Source organism: Lepisosteus oculatus, chromosome 13 (assembly GCF_040954835.1).
Source record: "Lepisosteus oculatus isolate fLepOcu1 chromosome 13, fLepOcu1.hap2, whole genome shotgun sequence".
In the NCBI taxonomy this organism is placed as follows: Eukaryota; Metazoa; Chordata; class Actinopteri; order Semionotiformes; family Lepisosteidae; genus Lepisosteus; species Lepisosteus oculatus.
This window is the reverse complement of record NC_090708.1, coordinates 6,702,507-6,720,272: the sequence shown is the minus strand read 5'-3', so window position 1 is coordinate 6,720,272 and position 17,766 is coordinate 6,702,507. Positions and strand designations below refer to the sequence as shown.

General features: G+C 38.0%; 1 protein-coding gene across 5 annotated transcripts in view; it reads right to left on the bottom strand.

Moving 5' to 3' along the window:
• dock10 (dedicator of cytokinesis 10) overlaps window positions 1-17,766 on the bottom strand; it is a 103,455-nt gene that overhangs the window by 60,422 nt on the left and 25,267 nt on the right. For 4 of the 5 annotated variants that reach the window (XM_015360989.2, XM_069197263.1, XM_015360996.2 and 1 more), the window contains exon 1: window positions 7,757-7,957. The exons of the other annotated variant lie outside the window; for it this stretch is intronic. In XM_015360989.2, the coding sequence (XP_015216475.1) occupies window positions 7,757-7,918 (162 nt within the window). In that variant the 5' untranslated portion in view covers window positions 7,919-7,957. Of the gene's footprint in view, window positions 1-7,756; window positions 7,958-17,766 lie in introns of those variants that run through there. 5 annotated transcript variants of the gene reach the window in all.

Genomic DNA, 17,766 nt, shown 5'->3' with positions numbered 1-17,766 from the left:
AATTCCTTTACAGGACACAACCACCAGCTGCTAAATCACATAGTGGAAGTGATACCATTCATCTCCCCTAGTCTCTATATGATACAGTCTCTATATGAAACAGATGTATATGTTGTGAACTGCACAGTAAGTCTTTTTGGAAAGCAGGCTCTGCAAGTATCTCCCATTGTTTTCTGTACACAGTAAATGTCTATGAACATGTCACAGGCTGTTACCTCGCAGACTGACAGGAAGCTCAACACACACCTCACCAGGGGATCTAATTTCAAACTTCCTGTATTTCGGGCTATACGAGACATTTTGAGCAGCAGAAAGCAAGAGCCTGTGGTGTAAGCTTGCATGGTTTCACGGGCCTATGAAAAAGTTTTTTTTTTCCACGTACCAACTAGTTAAATAGACCAATTTCCTGTTAAACCATTTTCCTATTGTTCTCGTTGTTATTGATCACTAACATTGCCTCCCTCCCACAAGAGCATCATGTTAATACCACTCATTAAATTAAAAATAGCTATGTCTATAAATAATAACAGTTCTCTCATATTTCTGGAGTCCCATGATAATGATCTCTTCTCGAAATGATAATGTTAAGAGCTCCCAAGTGATTCACTTGATGAATTACATGTTCAGGAGTTCAGACGAGCCCTGTATTAAGTAATGAGATTTCAGAGTTGTTTGGCTTTAACCCCAATGGCCAACAGGGTATCTGTCAGCCAAGGGGCTGCTGCATCTGTCCTGCTGTAGGGATGGCAAAGGAACACAGAGCAGCACAGGGGAAAGCCTGACTCATGGTTGTAGGGTTGTGGCAACAGGCAGTTGATAAGAAAAGGGACTTGTATTCCTCTTGCATCTTCACTAACTCTATACATTTCGACTGTGTTCTTTTTAAATAATTAAAAAAAAACATGGCAGGGCACTGAAGAGCTACAACATGCCATTTTAAGAATAATGCAATTATAAGTAGACAGCTGAAGAGCAATCTAACAGGTGCAATACAGTTATCACCAACTTTCCAGAAAAACTGCAAGCAAATAAAAGAGCACTTAGATATCCAACATGTGCTGTGTATTAATCTTTCCTACCTGATACACAAAGGTAAAAATAACTAGAATTCAAGAGTCAGTTCAAACGGGGAAAAAAAGGCAGCATGCTTGCTGGTTTGGCTTAGCAGAAAACCAAGTGTTTATGTCAAAAAGGTAATGATGAGGGAACAAGAACCACAGTGAGTTAAAGGTTTCATGAGATTTGTGAAGAGCCAGAGAGGGCAGATATGCCTCCAAGACCATTTATCCACGCTTCGTTGGCAACTTTTAATTCAACCAACTTAATTTTCTATCACTCAAATACATTTTAGAATTCATCATACAATTGCCATTTTATTTAAAGGTACTTCAGTCTGTTTTCATTTTTCTAATAAAATAATATTTACAAACGATAACATTTATGTAAATAAAATGTACAATACAATCAACACAGTCAAAATGAACAATCTTTTTGAATGGTGGAATTTCAGCTTTCAACACCCAAAAACGTTTCAGTCCTCACTGGCTATTTTATTTTAGACGCAGACGTTCCTAACTTTAAGTCACATGCTTTGTTCTTTCAAAAACAGATGTGAAACTACTGCATTTGTACAGTACCTAGTACCTACATATTTAGTAAACCGTATCTATGTTAGTTAGTAACTTTAGTGAGGAGGTTTTCCCTCTATGGATACTATAGCATAGCTTTAACTACAGTAACTGGTGCTCGTATCAGTCTGGCTTTAAAAAATAGAATTCATTTATATTTAATAGAATGAGCCAGAAAACCTCAAACATAGCAGGTGGCCCAGCATATCCGGCTATTGCTCCTGCTTTAAGAAGGCTGGTGTTGTGGTTTTTCTGTCTTAGTTCTCTACCTGTCTTTTTAGGTCACATGAATTTGACGAGCAGAGAACGGTATTTTTGCTGTCAAGGGGTTTGGTCAAGGAAACGTCTGATTAACAGACAATTTACAGACCATTTGATCATGCGGGCAGCAGTGTGAAACAGTAGGTCGGGCTCCGGACTTGTAAATGGAAGGTGTGTTTGAGAACCCTGGTTAAATTGCCCCAGGTTGTTTAAGATCATTACATCGCTTCATTTTGAACATACCACTACGAAACACTTATGATTTGCATTTCTAGCACTGATGCTGAGTTTTAAAAAGTCGAACATATGTCTAAAATCTCTTTCAGTATTATTAGTATGTTTCGGATCTATCTTTGCTCTCTATAAATCATTTTAAGCCACCTGCTGGACGGTTCAGACATTACTGTTAATTGCATTTTATCTGCAAGGCGACAAACGTCTTTCTATATTACCACGTTCACCAAAAAGAATGAAAAAAAAAACAGTCAATTCAAAAACTGAACTGGATCAAATATTTGACGTTCACCTCCCAAACAAGGGGGGGCACTCACCTCTCATTTTAGGTTTGCTCTGCAAAGCTGCTGTCCATATGAATGTTTCTTCACTTTCATTTCACAGGAGGGTTTGACAGCAATTTAACATGAACTACCTTCAAACCACAAACCTCTAATCTGAAGTCCTTCTAGAGCAGGACGCTTTGGGACTGAAACATAAAGATGACTGTTTCATCTACCACAGCTTTAACAATATGTAAGAGGTTATTTTTGCTCTAAACCCCCTTTGAATATGGTTAGAGATATGAATGTGCAGTGTGGAACAAGCAGTTTCACTCCTAAGAGAAGGGCTGGGTAAAGCCTTCACTTAAAACAATGCCCTGTAGTTTTGAAGTAACATATACAATCTGGTGCATACAGTATGTAATGTTAATTATTTATTATGTTTAAAATGTTTACCATAAAATAGGCAATGCACTGCATCTAAGAGCAGAGAATTTTACATTATTAATTGTTCAGGAGACATCTCCATTAAGAATTAGACAAACTATTGAAGATGAAGTGCTTCCTATTTGTTAAAATGGAAAAGTCTGAAAGGGTTTAAACAGATGTACATCCATGACAACCAAAAAGTGTAACTGTATATTACATTCAGTAAGAATTAGTAAAGAAAGACAAACACCCTTTCCAACAGAAAACTATACCGGACGTAATACTGAATTTACTCCTCTGTGCGTCACAAAAGAGTTGCAGACAAGCAACTGAGGAAGGATGCCAGGAGGGGCAGAATATGAGTTTGTAGATGGAAAAAAAAAACATTTAAGCCCACAGACAAGACATGTATTCAAAACAGTATCAATGCAAAACAGTATCAATACAGTATCAATAAGCCTAATAAAAATCTCCGCTCAGACCTAAACTGCCAAAATGAGGAGATAACCAGAGGAACACAAACGTCATTATCAGTGAAAACCTTCATTCCAATATCTGTTACATAACTGTGGGCAAGAGTGAATTATTGGAGGCCAGTGGTTGATAAACCACCAAACAGATGGATTACAATCTATTCCACCTTTTGCCATTTACCCTTTTGGGGCTTGGGCAGGCCTATCCAACACTCACAGGCTGGACAGTGAGGGTATGACGTCCCCCCATTGGGTAGGACGCAGTGCCATGACGTGCAATATAAAACCGCCAACGATAACCCATGCATCTATTATTATGTAGCCTTATTTTGTAACCAATTTCATTGTCAGCCACTACTGCTGCATGCCGTATTGTTGTGCATTTGATAAATAAACTTTGATTGATTGATTGCAGACACAGGGAACAAGTACACACCTCCACTGAGCCCAGGCCCTGAGGCTATGATTCTATAGCAGCACCACTCACTGCTAACACTAAACCATCCATGGAGCGATGCCACCACCAACAAGGACTGACCTAAACTGACTATTATAACAAATAAGACAGTGATATCTAACAGGCTGACAGAGCATTTTGCTTTTTGAGGTTGGCAGCTTTGTTTTTCCATTCTGAAATAATTTTCTGTGCTGGGAACACAGCGCTCTCGCACATGTGATCCCTCTGTTGTGACACAGCACATAATTTCCATCAAGTTGTTAGCTGTTAGCTTTGCTCTGTCCTCTACAGCTGGGTGGGACTGTGGTTCACTAGGCCTGGAATGGGAGCCAGTTAGAATTTCTAATTCTTTTTTTTTAATGGAAAAACTTTAAAACTCCTGAGTTACATGAATTATGGAAAGACCTATACAGCAAAGAAACACAAGACATACTCACACACTAATGCAGCGATGCATTTTGTATAAAAACAGACTGCAAAATATACTGAAATACCATTTCTAAAATGAAATGACTTTACATTTTGCTTGCATTTGAATGTGTTTTTAAGCCAAATAAAGTATACAGCATGTGTGAGAAATATGCTATATTTTCATACTGTATACTTGATGTAACACAACAATTAAGCATCGGAATATACATTTAAAAAATGTGGACAAAATATTGTTATTTAATAGTCAGACATTTGACCCAATAGAATAATATTCTGCAACACATTGTAGATAAAATTAGCACCCTGCTGTGTTTTCTTGGTATTAATACTAACCTATGCCCATCTCCACATATGAACACCAGTATAGCAAGCTGTCTTGCCCTTTAGTACACAGAGCTCAAAGAAAATGTGGCCACAACAACATCTGCCCAACAAGCTGGCACCTGTTGTTCATCCTGATGTCCTTTCCTCTCTCTTAGCTGCCCATCAATTATCTGTTGAATGGAAGCAATCACTATGCTGACAAATTATAGCTGTAAAGACTGAAAATAGAAAAGGAACACGCAAACCATTTTATATCTGAAAGCCAAAGAAGAGAGTGAAAAGCGTGTTAAAGTGCTGATACTAAGTAAAGAGAACTACATTAATCAGGTGTGTGGCAGTATTAGTGAAATAGAGCCAACCGGACACACCACAGCAGTGAAACCCAGGTTAATAAAAAGGCTGCAAAGTACCGCATTTTCAAATATTACCCAAGACTGAAGTGCTGTAATGATCCCCTGAAACATCCCCACACTCCCATATTATAAGGCATTTGACCAACTTTAATAGCCCACAAAATGAAGCTCATTATAGGAATTGGCAGCAGGACAAGATAGAATTAAAGATAGTATAAAACTTAAACCACATCCATGAAATGGAGTTTCATCAAAAATCCCCATCAACGGTTTAATTAAATTGTTCTCGAGCACACACCATGTTGTGTCAGCCTTCATGACGTCAGCTAATCAGGTTTCAGCAGTTAAACAAGTAGAAATTCGTGGTGATGTTACGTAAAATAAAAATGAGGTTTCCAACTATACTTAAACCATCTGGAGTCTACAAATGAAACAGCGGGAATTAAAATATGGTTAGAAATCTCAATGAAATGTAAAAAGTACCAAAACACATAAGCAGGCTTGTAAAAAATAAAATAACATGTTCTGTTACTATGAAGATATATCATAATGTTTATTACTCTATGTCCCCAAACCTAAATACAATGCAGCAATTCTGACCCAGATTCTTGAGTCCTCAAAGATGTCTGCTATGAAGACCCATAAAGTCATACAAATATATAAAACTGATATACTGTACACTATTGTATAGGCTTATCACATAAGTACAGTAAAGACAATTTCTCTCTACTCTAGTAAATAAGCACCTGATTAAACAAGTGTAAAGCACAGCAAAATGTGAAGTTTACCACACACTATACTGTATGCATGCAAACCATTCTACAGTACATTTATCTCTGCCCTGCTCATGTCACTGCAACGCTTATGTGATTTCCACTTGGATGTGACAGCTTGTCCAATCAAAACATAAAGAGTAACAAGCATGTTGAAAAACGGCCACTAGAAAATCCTCAGCTGCATTTCAGAGAAATATATACTTGGGAGACAAAAAGTCAACATGAAAATCAGTTTTGAATAGTTTTGAGTTTCTTTTTTCTGTAAATAGAAACTATTTGTCTGAATTTGTCTGAAGGAAAAAACCTGAACCTTCATCTCGTGGCATTTTTGAAGATGCAAAACATTGAAACCATGAGCTCATCTGTAAAGTAATATGAGTTTCAGTAGACGTTTAGAGTTCACAATGCACTGCACTTTATGCTACCATCTGTACTGACAAACAGATATTGAAAATAGAAACAGACTCAAATACATCTAATCCAAGCACTTAATAGTCCACATACACTGACGTGCTAGTGAAGTCTGTCCAGAAAGAAAAAAAAATAGTCTTCTTTAACAGAAGCAAACACAAAACTACAACCAGGCTTTTAGGGTAATGGATTTTTGTGGTTTTGGCTTGAAAATTAAACTTATATCTGTAATACATCAAACAATGCTTTATACGTAAAGCACTGACCTTATAATGCATGAAATAATTAAGAGTCCTTCTTTGAGCAGGCTCTGAAACATGTTCCTTTCAGCACCAATGTAGGTTAATGTGCCAGGCAGATTAAAATGTTCCAGATGAGAAGTTCAGGAATGAGACTAAACATGATGTTTTGATTTCTTTGTCAAGGCAACAAAAGACTGTGATGCACTTTTCTAAATGAGAAAATCCCTGCACTCTTGAGCTGCTTGGGTTTCAGATGGGCGTTTCCGAGAAGAGCAGGACTGTTTTCTTTAATTGAATGGAATAAATCAAGCAACAGAACATCATAACATTACTATAAAACCTCTGTAGAGATACACCCTCAGGGAGCCTTTCCAAGATATAACATTCAGAGGGACACGACTGTGCCTGCCAATTTTTCCAGTAGGCTGCTGCATAGAGATCAGGGAATCAGCATTCTTTTCTTCGACAGGCTGTACTGTGGGGATAATGTCTGCAAGGTGACGCAAAGACAGGTGAGACTAGCATTTGATAGCATGCTAACAGCAAGATGAACAGTTATGTATCTTGTTGCTAGTTGTCATTCAAAAAGGCTGCAGATAGTTGCCAAACACTGGTAACATCCTAGTTGAAACCTTAATCCAATAAGCTGCAGTCAATGTTTATTCAATTTTATCGTGCAAAAGCAGGAAATGTTCAACTATTGCCATCCAAGTGCTTAAAAAAGCAACTGTGAACGAGTCAGAGCCTAGCAAACACTGAATGTGCCATACAGGCATGAAGCAGATCTTAGCAGCTACAGTATAGTAGCAGCTTTTAGCTATTTTGTTACAAAAACTTTTAATATCCTGGAGAAATATACACACAGGTCTGTCTTTACATACTTTTTTCATTTCTTCTAGACTAGGTGGACCTCTTTTTTCTGTTGTACTCCCCTACGTCTAGAGCATAGGACACCACAAAAAATACTATCTTTAGCCTTAATTTTGAAGACTGGCCCACTCACAAATACAACTGCAGATCACCACCAATGTGGCAGATATGAAAAAAATATCTAGTCCTGTACAGTACAGTCCAGATAAAAGTACAGATAAAAATATCTAGTACAGTACGTCTAGGTAACAGGAGGTCTGATCACAGGCAAAAGACTTAAGGCAGATTTGAGCCTTTTCATAATCCAACACACACTGAAGCAAATACAGCGGATGAAAAGGTTCCATTTATGCATGGAATTATATATTCCATAGATCATTCATAAAAGCAAAGGAAACTGCTGACTTTTACAAGGAGAGAAATTATCACATTTTTCCATCGTGAAACATTACTTCATGTCTGGAACCTTCCTGGATTTTGCAAATAATACCGATTTAGTCATTTAAGGCAAAAAAAACCCCAACAACAACAGAAAAAAAAAGAGTTTTGAAAAACAGAGGTGACTTGCTGAGCCCAGGCATCACATGCAATGAATTACTTTACCATAATTATGATGGTCCTAGGTCTGCTCATTCCATTGCAGTCATCAAGGGGCAGGATTTCAAAGGACAATTGCTCCTCGCGCCTTGAGCAGATATGTGCACAGTTCCTCTGTACCACAGAACGAAAGGCTTGAAGCAGAACAATGCTGGCAGTACAGCCCATATCTGCATCCTGAAGCCTACAGAATACTTTCTATGTTTATGCTACTATATTGGTAGACAGTGGATCCTTGTCTCTGAAAACTGCCTACATTGCAGCTGCAGGCAGCTGCATCTCCAATCAAAGCTGGGAATCGGAGTCAGCTGATGAGAGGAAAAAGAAAAAAAGCACAGACACACACATACAGAGAACTGCTCCGACGCAGGACGTAATCATGTCAAAAAAATAGGAGGAGAAAAGGATAAAAATCAGTCTTAGACAAACAAGGGGAACCAATGTCTGCTTCTTGTCAAACAGGGCAACACAATGGATTAAATTACAAATGCAGACGGCTCATGAACGGTGCGAGCCAGTCAGGCTGTGTGTTTCATTTGCAACGAAACTACATTCAGCCCAGTGCAGTGCTTTACATGCACTGCTCTGAATCCAATTAAGCCCCCCTTTTAACTTCAAAACCCCACTTCCAACAGTAATTGATGAAAGAAGCCAACACTAGCCACGCTTAGACTGATGTCAAAGCCTGATCAGAGGCTCAGGATGTTCAGAAAGCATGTTGTGAGGGACTGAAACATACATGTCTATTAAATTCAGTGCCAGATTTCCATATTCATGAATCTGTTTCATGACTTGGCGGAATAAGATTCAGCTAAGGATTCCCTAAAGATTCACGGTCAGTGAAGTATGTAGAACACAGGAACCTCATGTAGAATTGACTGCTGGTTTGCACCTCCTCATACAGTACATCACAGGTTTAACCGCTTTGAGGTACAGTGCATACAGCTCACTCTCCATATACAGCCCTGTCATATTAAAATGAACACCCACAATACAGTACAATTGTTCGGTTTCTCATTTAATCGTGCACATTACTGGTATACTGTAAGTACTGTATCATCTTTCTGTGCAAGATTCTTATGTCTGATATACAAAAGGCAAAGCTTCCAAACCTCACTGTCTTGATGTCTGCTGTTCCTTATTATCCCTACTCACGGTAATTGCTTCTCATTTTAATATGATAAAATTCTGTCTACACAGAATAGGACAATAGGAACACAGTTGAATCAAATCCTAAAAATCGGATATCTCCTACTGCTTCAGAGCTTAGTCCTGAATACATACTGGTTGCCAAAGCAAGCTGCCCAACGGGTAGGGATCTCCTGACTAACAACGCTATGTTTCTGCACAGCTGCCTGCGTAGGATGCAGCCAACCTGGAGCTCTTCTGGAAGATACAGCGTGATTCTAAAAGTGAACATGCATTTTGGCCTTAAAAGTAGGGCCTGCTAACAACGTGGGCTATGTGTGTGCAACCTGGACATTAAATACAAACCCAATACAGGAACTACAGACGACCAAAAGCTGCATATAAAGAGGTACGCTTTGGATGATAAAAGATGAGTGGAACAGACTAGATCACACAAGAGAGCACCTGTATGTGACATTAAAAGCAAAGGGGATACACATAGTAGGAGCAAAGCAAAAAAGAAAAACACCGAACTGGATTGCAGGATACTACTGTACAAGAAAAAAAAAGAAAAATAGCTCCAGTGACTTGACCAGACAAAACCCGCACATCTAATGGAAGATGCTGGATAGAGATAGCTGAAGAAGTTCCTGGAAGAATTCTGAAGAAGCTTTTACCCAGCAATACATTAAGATAATTATGTTTCAACAGCCTCTCATACACTGAGTGAAGGGGAAGTTTGTAAGAGCTAAAAACCTGGGTAATGGTGATACTCAGTCTTTATAGAGTGTCTCCTTCCCCAATTAGACAATTATCAAGAAAATGAAACTTCTACATCTGTTTTAATCTACAGTATTACTACAGCACCAAGGTTTCCATTACGCACTTCACATTTTCAAGAAGTTAAAGAACAAAAATAAATAAAAACCCTGTTTAACACACATTTTAGGGAACATAAAAGAAAACGAAAAATGAAAGACATACAGTATACCTCTGCATCTGCAGGTTTTATAAACTTTCTACAAAAGCCAGTAATGCTTTTAGTGAAAGCAGCTGTGTAAAAGTAGGAGCTGCACAATTTTGCGTAAACAGTCAAGCTTGTATTACAGTATATAAAATGAGATAAACCATATGGACACCAGAGAAACGGCAAAATATTTTATTTATCATTATTTAATATGCCAACTTTTCCTTCTGCGTCCTATAAACTTCTCTCTGAAACCACACTCGGAGGCTTAGGGGAATGGCTGGTTTTTGAGTGCTCCTGTAGACTGCTAGCTTTCATTTCATCCTGCCTACCTGCTTCTTTGAGAACTTTTTAAAAAACTTTTTGTTCCTTTATTTAGGTGCTCAAGTCAATTGAGTCCCCCCATTGCTGTACTGTATATAATTATATATAGTATATAATTAGTAGAGCAACTGGACTGAAGTACCTGGCTCAAGAGGACTGTGGCATCCTTCCTGGAGTCTGAACTCACAATCCCCCTGACCAGTCCCCAAACCACTGTTCCATTCTGGTGACCAGCTGCTCATTTATTTTACTTATTTCTTTAAAAGAAGCCCCTTTAAATCCAGGAAGTATCCCTTTTTTCTCCAGGAAAATTCACCAAATAAAATGAAGACACTTCTCTCATATACTGTATTTACCACATTGCAGTTGTGATTTGAAGATTTCTACTGTATGTCACCAATCTGTACCACATTTTTTACTGGTCACCCCCACATATTGTAATTATTTGTACAATATTGTTTCCTCCTTCAAGTACAGGTTTGCTTAAAACATTAAAATGTAAACCAAATGATAACCAACAAGATTAGGAAGGCCTGAGTCAAATAATATACACATACTGTAAACAAAACAAGACGCTGAAGCCAATCAACATACAGTAGACCAACGCAAACACAACTCCTTTGACACAAGATGTGGTACTGTAGGTTACGCTAGGAGAAACTGGTGACTGACAAATAGCTTAGGCCTGTTCACGCATGGTCAAGTTAATGTGAAAATGGAGATGTTTGAAGTATCGCTGTATTAATGCCAGTATATACACTGTAGGTAAATATTCTCATAACGAAACCTTGATTACAATATTAAAATGGTCATATTCCTTCAGGAAGGTTGACTCCAGCTGGTCCGTTGAAATACTAGTATAAACCCTGCTCAGAAGCCCACTGGTGAATATCTATCAGCACAATTCTGTAGCTCTGGCCCTGGACACCTGCTGGTTTTTATAGGCGACCATCAAATGGTCAATAAGCTGAGATCTGAAAAAATGCGTTAACTGACTCATTCAAAAATTGACCCGAATTGACCCGAATGTCATTTAGAGCTTTCATCGGGACTCATAATATCTCCGGAGTTTGAAATCTTTCCATCTGTCCCGCGTTTGCTCTTTTGATCACTTGATTTTTCACCAGGTTCCCTGGCTTCCTCCTACAGTACCACCGGCTAGGCTGGCTGATTTCGCACACGGGTGCCTGGGCATTCACAGGAAAATCTGCATGAAGCTCTTGATACCACACCTAGTGCTGAGGGATTCAGTCCACAGCAGGAATGCATAAGTTAGTAATACAAATAATGGGGTTATGTGTTTTTAAATTGCAAGCACATGATTCAATACTGATTCTTTTTTTAAGGCATGGTCCTTACAGCACAGTGATTGCACTGGCAGAATACAGTACATGCAAGCTCTGCTTCTTTTGAGGTTTGTGGCACAAAGGACAAAACGGTTTAGACTTCTCAGCAGAGACCTGACAAAATGGACAGCTGATTAAACTGCGCAGCTGGTCCTAATCTACAAAAATGCTGTGTGCAACATACAAAACAAAACAAGTCAATGACAGAAAACGTTACTTTTTTTTTTTTTTTACTTTTAATCATACATTGGCTATTTGACTTGGGCTTTTCATGGTTTCATGCATATCACACCTATTCTATCAGTTGACTCACACGGAAGCCATTTGGCCCATTCCTACAGCTGTGAGGCAGCAGTACTTGCCACTATACCACCACGGAGCCCAAGCTAACTGCTAGCTAACAGCAAATATTAAGGACATACAGTAGAAACATAAGAAAGGATGTCTGTCTAGTTTGACTGGTTGCTAGTCGTTTCTTGAAAGATGCCAGGCAACTGGATTTCACCAAATGTCTGGGTAACTTGTTCAAATTCTTTGTGCAGGAAAGTGCCTCCTGTTCCCGGTTTCAGATGCACTATCCATGAGCTTCCATTGGCATTCTGTAGTTTGTGTTTCGCTGTTATTTCTGATGATGTCCATTGGGCTGACTCTGTTTAAGCCTCTGAGGATTTTGTATACTTGAACTTTTGAATGTCCCATCGTAGCCTTCTCTGTCCGAGACTACAAATGGTCTGTTCTTTAAGCCTGTCAGAGTAGGATGTGTCTTTAAAATATAGGAATGCAACTTTATTGGGCTCTCTGGACTGATTCCGGAACAGCGATATTTTTTTTTTTTATAATGCGGTGACCCAAATTGTAAACAGTATTCTTAAAGACATTTTTACATAACATCTCTCGATTTAAATTGCACACCAAACTATATAGACCATATATCCTAACATTCTCTTTGCTTTTTATTGCTTCTCCACACTGTCTAGAAGATGACACTGATGCATCAACCTGATGTATAGAGTTCAAGGACTTTTGAACCCAGTGCTTTCCATGTCTACAATAAATGTCACATGCCAGGTACTTGCCCATTCTTGAATTTTATCCCAGCCTCTTTGAATTTCCTTGCATTTTCTATACTGTTAGCTAGCCCCTGTCCTTTGGTATCATCTACAGATATGATTAGTTTACTTACCTGTACCTAAATATTTTATATGTGCAGATAGGCTCATTATATGCCCTCCACTATTTAGAGAGAGCAGTGGTCTTGATATGGAACCCTGTGTTACTCCACAAATTACATCTCTCCAGAATGCCCATCAACTATAAAGAAATAATTAATCTTAAATTCTAATTATTTTAAGACACCCCTTATGAAATTGTACTGTGATACACCAGTCTAGGATACAGTCAAATACACATTAAATCATGCTATAAACATGCTACAGAATAATCATCTTAGTTGGAAACAATAGCTAGGCAGGTATAAGCAATGCAAAGAACAACATTGAGAAAATAAATGTATTTCTAGAAGAAACACTGAAACAGAGCACAAATCTGTTTCTAAAGAAGGTTCTCTCTTGTACCAGTATTAACAGCATACAGTATATTTCATATTATTGTTTTATTAGAGTAGCATTCAGTTTAATACTATACAGTATAACAATTATTTACACACTATACCAGCACAACATAATACAGAAGCAAGGTTTTGCAGGTTCAATTAAACTCTGCTGCACTTCACTGATGAAGCAGATATGGTATTTATAAATAAATGTATGACTTTTAAACTCTTAAAAAACTGAGAATATAAGTCAAATAAACTGTCAATTACCTTAAGTCAAATAAACAAATAATTCTGTTGCCTGTGAGTAAAGTTTTTCTATTTACAGAACAGGATTGTGGAAAACATTACACAGCAGCCTTACTCTGTTGCGTGCTGCTAACAATATACACACAATACACAGAAAGCTAGCTAACTAATTAAAAAGTAAAAGCAATTACCTATGGGTGATTAAGCAATTCAGTGCAGTGCCACATCCTTTCTAATTTGCATGACATAATCTTGGCACTGTCGGCAGGAGATGATCTGACAATCCTATACTTAAAAGATTAGGCTCTTCACAATAGCTTTTCCCAGTGTGAGTTGATTCAAGAGCTGTCAGGGCAGATTCTATTTACAAGCAACCAAAAAAGAGCAATAACAACAAGGAGAAAAGGGTTCTCTGAATTACTACTGACCTGGTGCGACTCTCTCACTTTGGAGAAGCCTGAAGGCGAGTCCATGTCTGATGTCTGCTGGAGAAAAAGTCTTGGACAGCAGTGTTTTCTCTGTTTGGACTTTAGCAGTCAGTGTCTAAAGGCATAATAGTGACATCCTTTATATTTTCGCCTTCAATGCTTCTGTTGTCTTGTGCCCACACACGTTGCTACACTGCGCAGTAATCATTTTTTCCCGGCCAACACATTCAGTCGTGTGCTCGTGACGGTTGCCAGTATAAGCCTTTGAGCTACCCCATCATCTTCATTTCTAAGATTCTGCAATGGTGCAACTCACATGAGACCCAGGGGGCAGGAGTACAATACACTGAGAATAGGCCTCTGGCAGCCATGTTCTGAGCCCAGCAGAAAGGTTCATGGATTGCTTCACAGTTTTTACCAGTCTGAGTCTTATTCTGGGTCCAATTTTCAAGAAATACATGAGAATATTAATTGATTAATAATAAAGCTTACACAGTGTACCCCATGCACAGAGAACTAAATATTCCTCAGTGTACACTGAATATTGTTACTTGTAATGTTTTATTGTCATTTTTAATCAAATAATTTTGGTGCTGTTGTTATTTTGTCGCAGAATGCTCCTTGTGTTCAGCACCATGATTTTAAGAGCGTACATCACTTCGAGAAAATAAAAACCAAAGCAGCATCTTGATCTTTCTATCAAGGCCGTCATCAAGGGCTCAAATGCAGTGAGTGATTATCCCAGAAAGTTGTCTACAGTAAATAAAATGTGAAATTAAAATCTTACAGTTACAGAATGTGTCTACAAAAAGGAAATCTTAAAGCACAATTCTCCTTGTTATCTAGGTTTTGCACCACTTGAAAACAAAGAATATACAGTACAATGAAAAATAAGAGGAGCCACAAATACTAGACACTGTGTCTGTGGCAAATTACATATTCAATTGCATCTACCTACTGTAGGTCCTATAAACTGAAATGCATTTATCAAGGTCTTGTGATGCATTGTTCATTGCATCATTTCTTTACATCAGAGTTAGAGCTTCAAGGAATCAATCGTAAGCCTCAAATGAGAGTTGCTAACAACCCCTTTTCATTCGATTTTCATTTTTTCAGTTCTTCAGTGTGACTTTTTCATGATCATAAGAATATGAAGAAAGGTTACAAACAGGAGGACAAGAGGCATTTTGTCCACCTAGCCCTTTAAGTAACTAATTGACCCGAGCATCTCAACCAGCTGTTTCTTGAAATAAGCCAGGGTTTTGACTTCAAAAACAAGGCTGGGAAGCCCTTTGCATACTTTGAGGGTTTATAGTCTTTCCTGTTCGAAACTAAAAAGGTTTAGCTCTTTTACCGTATCACTATAAGACATTCCCTTAAGCCCAGGAATACCTTAGGGGAATTGCAAACTGCTTGAAGAAGATGAAGCCTTCCTCTAGACCCAAGGACGTTTTATTCACCTCTCTCACAGAAACCAGACCCTGTTCAGTGACAATTTTCCACCTGAGAGTCTGTAAGTAAAGGGTTGAAGGTGAAAGATTAGGTTTTTGATGGCAAACACTTTCCCTGGGTTTACTATGCTACTGGACTTTTATTCGGGCTGCTAAGTCTCCACCACAGCACTGCACAGCTTCTGTTTAAACACACTGAGATATGGATCTTCAGTGTCTGCACACTGAGAGAAAATACATTTAAAAACAAAACTTGAATAAGGTACAAAGAAGTCCTACCTTCAGTTCATTCCTCTTTACAGATTTTAAATTGTTTTAAGCTTCAGCAATTTTTCCAGGTGATATACACTACAGCAATTGTACAATGTACCTTTTATGTTGCTTTTGTAATATTTTACTGATCTCTTTCACCGCACAACCAAGGGTCTCTGGGTCACAAAACATGATTTAATGCCACAGACGTGTTTGTCATGATGCCGAAATTTCCAACGTGTGGGTCAGCCACCTGGATATCATATCATGAACTAGACATATTTTGATTAATTCAAAATTCATTAATGTTTTGCCATTATACATTGTGTGTGGTTCTAAAAAACATACAAAACATGATGGTCAGATTGTCTACAAAACAAGAGGTTGATCAGTATACATTTTCCCAAGCCATCCAACTTTTAAACGAACTAGTCAATACACAATATGTACAGAGAGATGCCAAGTCTATTTTTTACTTTCAATAGAGCATTCAGTTCAGCGTTCATAACAGAAAAATCCTCTTAACCACTGTCTTTGATAAGATCAACTGTTTCTCAGTAAAGCCTCAGTCACAGGATATGTATTATCTTACCAAGCATTAACCTAAACAACTTACGTTTTCTTTAAAGACATTACTATCAAACTAATCTTATTTAATTAAAATGCCAGACTGTGCTTTATTTAGCAAGTAAAACATTTTCAGTGAATACACATTGGAATACCACACATCTGTATACTACTGTTCAATGATTCATACTATATAATAAGCATCGTAGTATACTGTACAGTACATTACTCAGGGTTTAAGTTTAAAGTAAAATTATCCTCAGTCACATCTTCCAAATGTAATTTCTAGAAAGGAAGTCATCTGATTCGGTGAGTTTAATATGGATTAGAAGTTTGCAAAAATGAATGTTGTATGACATAAGAATCATTGTAGCATAAATGTCAAGTTATCCTCTCTGACATAAAAACATAATGTTTAAACCAAACAGTATGCAAATCTTAGTTAAATAACTCCTGCGTTTAAAAGGTTTGAATTGCATAAAAGTGTGAGAAGAATGTTTAATTCCATGCAAATTTCAAATGATCTAGGGATATCAAACACAAATCTAAAAATGGCTGCTTCATGCACATACTGTACAGCACTGTGAGATAGTTACAGACTGATATAAATTAACTTTTACCTGTCTGTTCTTACTAATGTGGGGGTTAAGTTCTTTGTAGGATTTTTCTTTTATCCTCCGTTCTGTTTACTAGTCTGCATGTTAAAAGCGAGAGGCTGTCATGAAGCGAAAATGCTCACTGCTGCGGTTCAAGGAAAAGAAAAAAGTGCACCTTCGTTGCCATCTTGTGTCAATCACAGGAACGGCAGGATCAATAGTTAAAACACAAAAGGGAGCTTCTTAATCTTCGAAACCCTCAAGAAAATCAAGCCACACATTTCTAAAATGAATAATCATGTCAGACATCGTCACAACAGGATTTTCTAGTGAAACTATGACAAAAACAGTGCCTTTTGATTCACGGCTAATGTTCTTTGACATTTGAAGTAGCCGTCTTATACTGCATAACACGCTGCACAGTTCTGAAATTGGCGTGCTGTTAGAAAACGGATAATCTTTTTTTTAAAACAGTCTAATCAGACATTTTAGAGATCTATAGACCTTGTGCACTCTTCAATACTGAAGTGGGGTTTTAAAATATATTAAAAAGCATTGGCATTTGCATACAACAAAACACATAAATATTTAGAGGTGATTTTGGGTCTTTAAGAGGATTGAGGTATGTTGTTGGATAACACTGCAAAACAGAAGAGCACACACTATTTTTTTAAACCACAGGCTTTGTAATTTTAATTGTATTACCCTTAAATAATAAAACTGAGGTCTTTCAGGTTTGGCTGGACAAACATAACACAAAACATCAGAGTGTTATAGTAAAGTTAAAATGATATCAGACAGGAAAACAACTTCTGTAGCACACACCAGCAACTACAGTTCACACTGAGATTTCAAAGCTGTCGACACGAGGTCTGCCTGTAGAGGGCGCCAGAGCTCAGCAATAGTAGGGTGTGGGTCAAAGACATTTATGTTTATCTAAGGAAACTATTAATCTCAAGAAAAAGGAATCATACTCTGTAAGAGAGGGAGTCAGTAAATCTTATGCTGCCTGAGGACGTCAACAGTTTCCGTTCACACTCCGATGAGACTCTTCCTTCCCCGTTAAGAGCAGTCAAGCAGCACTCGGAAGTGAATCAGTAAAAACGAAACCTTCAGAGTCACTGAGATTAACCAGTGAAAAGAATAACGAAAATGC